The sequence below is a fragment of the Aptenodytes forsteri genome, unplaced genomic scaffold, assembly GCF_000699145.1.
Source record: "Aptenodytes forsteri isolate BGI_AS27 unplaced genomic scaffold, ASM69914v1 Scaffold217, whole genome shotgun sequence".
In the NCBI taxonomy this organism is placed as follows: domain Eukaryota; kingdom Metazoa; phylum Chordata; class Aves; order Sphenisciformes; family Spheniscidae; genus Aptenodytes; species Aptenodytes forsteri.
Window position 1 is genome coordinate 4,598,635 of NW_008796222.1, and position 5,566 is coordinate 4,604,200.

At 40.4% G+C, this 5,566-nt stretch overlaps 1 protein-coding gene across 1 annotated transcript in view; it reads left to right on the top strand.

Moving 5' to 3' along the window:
• The first annotated feature begins 4,181 nt into the window (after window positions 1-4,181).
• The window catches only part of GPRC6A (G protein-coupled receptor class C group 6 member A), a 12,882-nt gene continuing 11,497 nt past the window's right edge, over window positions 4,182-5,566 (top strand). Inside the window, exon 1 of the mRNA XM_019474615.1 lies at window positions 4,182-4,375. Coding sequence (XP_019330160.1) covers window positions 4,182-4,375 — 194 coding nt within the window. The remainder of the gene's footprint in view (window positions 4,376-5,566) is intronic.

The following is a 5,566-nucleotide window of genomic DNA, read 5'->3' on the forward strand; positions in this document are numbered from 1 at the left end:
TTGCTTCCAATTGCACAGCATTTTTTAGTGGTGATCTTAGAGAGCAGTTCCACACGTGTTTCCTTGGTATTTCTGGTATTTCAGGTGTTCCCAAACTCTGCTCATAGTCAATATATACTGAGCTTCACACTTTGACTCTGGTTTTCTTTTCAGTAGATTAGCCTTCAGCTGGCCTTTCAGCCTTGGTTGTGAGGCACAGCAGCTCCCATGGACTTCAGGAAGACCATGAGAGAGCAGCTGGGCTACCTGGGAGCCTTTCAAGCATGCTGGTTACTGCCCCAAAACAAAGGCAAACCGGGAGGTGGCTTGCTGGCCAAAGCAATGGGATACCCTATCTGCTCTTGAATAGAAGGGAGATGGCAGCAGACGGGCATTTCTGCTGAACAGCTCCCCGGTGGGTTAAGGCTTCTGCAACCACAGCATTTTGCAGTACTACCAGGCTGTTATGTGAAAAATAATACTTTTTAAAATAGACGCCTCATACGAGGCAAAACGTGAAGGCTGATGGGAAAACACACAGCTTCTTTACAGTAAAACATGAATAAGGCATGTTCCTCTATTGCAGCAGTGATTTATACTGGGACTTGGCTTAGTTTACCATGTTTTCTTCTGCCTTGTTGTTGTTATGTTTTTTGTTACTTGTACCAAAATACCCTATACAATCTGGGGGCTCACCATGAGTGAAGGACAGTAGTTATTCTAAAGAGTTTATGGTCTGGATGGAAAGGCAATATTATTCTCTATTTTGCAGATATTATATGAATCAGAAGAAGGTTATGTCTAGAGTTTCAAGGCATTTTGGCACTACTTCATTTGAGAGAGAGAAGGAGCCTTTCAGAAACCTGACTGTGAACAACTGACGAGGGTTGGGAAGTCACGGCAGAAGTCTGTGCAGATCAGGCACAAGAAGTCAGTGCTAGAACTGGGAACAAACCACTCAGTTCAGGGCTTTAAAATTATGGCTCATCTTCCTCTCTTTGTGGCTCGTGTCTTCCCCAGGAACAATTCAAGAAGGAATGGTCATTCTTAACTTACACAAGCGTCAGCTTCCCTACAAATGACGGGATTTTATTTGAACACTGCTGGGTTCTCCAAACAGGGCTATCTCCTTTTTGCCAGGGTAGGTCCTATCCTGAAAGAGGAGGGGTTATCCCACTCTTTTGAATAACAGGGAGAATATCCAAAGTTCCCTTGGCTTCTTTCACACATTTTGGATTGTGGAGCCTTTCAATAGGTGCGGCACTGTTGCCAAACATTTATTAACTGCAAATTTACAAGAAATCACCTGCAGGATTAGTGCTGAGCGTGACAGGGCCATCTTCCAAACCCTACCTATTCCGGTCCTTCTCCAGGGGAAGCTGAAGCCCAGGCAGAAGAAGTAGCCATTTTGGCACAGCAGCATGTAACTTAGGGGTATACAGAGATACTACCAGAGTATCTCTGTCTCCCACCAGGTCCTCCAAAGCCTCTTACAATTCATCTGTGGCTCTCAGAGTAGCTCCAGGTTTGGTAGGTCCTGCTTTCTGCCTTTGCACAGTCCATTAAAGGCTGCTTTCTAGAGATGATGGTACTTCAGGACTTCCCCTGGATCTTATGCTTGATTCTACCTGCCAGGAAATACTCCTATGCAGACAACTGTGAAAGTCTAGCGATGTTACAATAATACGTCACTAAATTTTAAGCAAAGAACATTTTGTACTACACAGTTATTTCTATTGGTACTTAAGTGTCAATGAAAAAGGGTATTTGCAAACACTTCCAGTTAATTATGCAGTACTAGATTAGGCTGAGCTATCTCAGTAACGCTTCCAAGTACTTCTCATCACTAGCAGTAATTATGAGATATAGGCCTCAAAAACAAACAATAACAATAAAAACCCTTCCCTGTGAAAATACTCTACACTGTGATGTAAACGCAATGTAGTTGAATTTGAAGCACACCTCATTTCGTGGTGTTTTTATAAATAACATGAAATTATGCACCAATTACGTGTGATGTTTATTTTGTCAACTTCCACTTTCCAAAGTGACCAAGTAAGGATTTTTGTTTGTAGGTAAAATCCTCTTCTATAGAAATTAATAACTTTTTAGAGACTGGCCAGAGTAGAGTTTCTTTTCTGCTTCTAATCATAACTTATAACAAATTTACAGTTTCAAATTATCAGTACTGTATTTCCATTGAATCTCTAATGCGATACTTAGTGATAGGTCCTTAAACGTTACATTTTATACTAGAAGCATATGGCTGAATATTCTTGTGGCTTGCTTAAGGAAATGACTAGCTCCAATCTTATGTTTTAACAACATAAAATATCATTTGGAAGGAGGTTTATATGCAAAGTTATATGCAAAGTCAAGGAAAAGGAAACACCAGAGTCCATGGAGCCAGGCTTTAAGGTGCATTACCTGGATGGAAAGGAATGGGTGCATGAATATTTGCAAGTGATGTCTCATAACTCAGGCCTAGAGTCTGACTACCCTTGTGTTGCTGTAAGTCAAGAGGAAAACCTTTGGAATAACTGGAATTTTTGCAAGTCAGTGCAGAAGCAGAATAAACCGATGTCATCATTTGCCCATAAATGCATGTGATCAGATACATTAAAGAAAATGCAGGCAGCTGTTTACTATATGCCCTGACCCAGCAGTGAGAAAACCACATGGAAAGAAAGAAGGCAGATGAAAGAAACACAAGCTGTTATATTATAACAAAGAAGAGGCTGAATAGTGACTTAACCGGGGTTTAACATTTGCATTTGCAAGTATTATGTCTGTTGCATTTGCATTTGTAAGAAATATCTCTGTTGTAAATGGATCCTCTAACTATGAAGAGACTAGTGAGGGAAAAAAGTATAATAATGCAAATAATTTATATGGTATGCATTATGCTTATCAGAAAGAACATGTAACAGACATCCCATTTCTCTTTTTTGCTTGCCAGAAAACAATCCTTGATGCAAATTTTCTGTGTAAAACCCAGCTTTTTTAATAGTACAGTCATAGACAATAAACACTATGACTGACCCCATTCTTCTGAGAGTGTTTTGGCATACCATCAAAAGAAGCAAAATCTGAAGAAGCCATTACAGGAAAATAGAGAAATAAGCCAATGTCAAGAACAGAAGGGGTTTATTGTCAAATCTGTGTCTCTTACGTAAATCGGTATTGTTCAGTAGCATCAGTCATGTTTCTGTCCTACAGAGGTTCACTTTGCTGTTTATGGTTGGAGTTTACGAAAGCTGAGAGTCTGGCCTCTGCTTCTCTTTTCTCCCGGTTCCCTTCTGGCACAACACCCAATTCCTGCGAATCTGAGGGGAACGGTGGCACTGAGAACAGCTACTTCCCGGTCCTCCCGCAGCACAGGAGCTGCTGCTCGTGTGCTGGTGTCCTCCGTCAGAGGGGGAAGAGTGCGTGCTTCCCTCCTGTCAAAAAACTAGGACTAGTATTATGTTTTCCCACTGTTCTGTGTTTATCAGATTAACCAGCAGCAGACATGGCCTGGCTTGTAAATACAGAACCTGATCCAAAGCCCACTGACGTCACTAGGAGCTGTGTGTGCGTCAGAACCATGAATATTAGCTTATCCAAACCATTTTTATAAAAAAGATTTGAAAAGTTATAAGAAAAGGGTTGAGAGAAAAGCAGTCTTTTGATAGTTTGGGGGGGGGGGGGGGGGGGGAGCCAGAGTCTGACCTAAAGCACACTGTGGCAAGGGAGTCTTTTCAGTACTCCTTGGTCCAGATCCTTAAAATATGGTCGCAGCAATATCACTACTGTATTACGATTGCTTCTTCGCACCCTGCACTCAGTTGGAAGGTATTCAAGACAAGCCCGAATTTATACCAAAATATTTGTCATGTATTTCAGATAAGGTATGATAAACTCTGAACACAGCAGAACAGATTTTATGTCCAACATTTCCTTTTAAACGCATTTATCTTTCTCCCTCCCTCTTCACCGTCATACCCCTGCACCCTCACATTTTATGTGACAGCGTTGCTTTAGTACCTTCAATAAAATAGCCTCAGCCAGTGAAGCAAACACAAGCACCTTATGAGGTGTGACTAACTTCTGAGTGCAGCCCTTTTCCTTTGCTGCTGTTTATAGATGACATAGCAGCCCTTGTTGGCCCTGCAGCTCGCTTAATTGACCTAAAGCTGGTAGTGAGCGAGTGAAACAGAAACATGGCATTTGCTAGCTTTTTGATCCCCTGCTTTGTGATCGGCACTGATATCGCTTTCTCTTGCCAGAATACTGATGACTTCGTGGGCGCCAGTTCTCCGGGGGACATTGTTATTGGAGGCTTGTTTGCAGTTCATAGCGAAATGCTGCATCCAGAAGAATATCCCATCAAGCCAGTAATTCAGAATTGCGCTGGGTGAGTAATAGTGGAAATTGCATATATAGCAAAGAGGAGATCACTGACATTGGGCATTCTTATATTAAGATCAACAAAATCTGGTTCTCTTGCATTTCTTAGTCTTTAAAAAGACCTTGGACATCACATAATTTGCATGTAAATTAATACAGGATGACAAAGGATGGCAAAGTTACAGTAAAAAATACTGTGGCTGCCTGAGGAAGGGAATGAGCATTTGATCCTATTTCGATCTTCATATATAATCAAATAACCCTGCAGGTTTGTGCTGAACAATCATTTAATGTCCATGTAAATGCTAATTTGTTGCTATATGTCTGAAGTACTCTGCTGTGCAGTTGTTCATTATTTGTTATGAAGTTGCACCTACATGATTTGAACACAGGCAGACTGTTCCATTTTACCTAAGCCCATATTAAAGCATGTCCCCCACCTCACAGGGCAGCTTAGTTGTAATTTATGATAGCGCCTTGCTGACTAGATTGTAATTATTGTTATAATTACTGTAATTATTACACTTTGTATTATAATTGTGGCATTATGTCATAGGATAGACTATATATAAACACCATGTCATGTCTGCCTTCAGGTTCACACTGTGCATCAGAATATTTATTTTGTTGGCTCCAAATCCTACTATACTTGAAACATCCATTTTTCTGGAAAGAATGCAAAGGAAACCTGGTGAAGAACTTCGTTTTAAGTATATAATAAAGTTTCCTAAGCCCAGGAATTCCAAATATGCATTTTCTTTAATTTTAATACAGGTGCAAATCCTCAAATTTTATTTGAATTTTACATGCAACTTAATCCCACATCTGAATCTAATAATCAGCTGGACATGCAGGCATCCATCTGGATTTATTGCAAAATGATGACAAAGTTGATAATTTTGTCAGTCTTCCATTATTTTTCTATGGAGTCATAAATTGTCCAGGTCCATTTGAAATTTAATTTAGTTTGGAAGATTTGTAAACTTTAGAGAAGCTTGCCTGAGAGGAGGGTTGGTTGAATTGCAGACATTTTGAGCTAGCACAGTTCTGATTAAGCCTCTGTTATAATATCGACTGGAGGTAAGGGGAATAGCTGTACTAAATTAGAATCATAGAATCATAGAATCATTAAGGTTGGAAAAGACCTCTAAGTCATCGAGTCCAACCATTGACCCAACACCACCATGTCCACTAAACC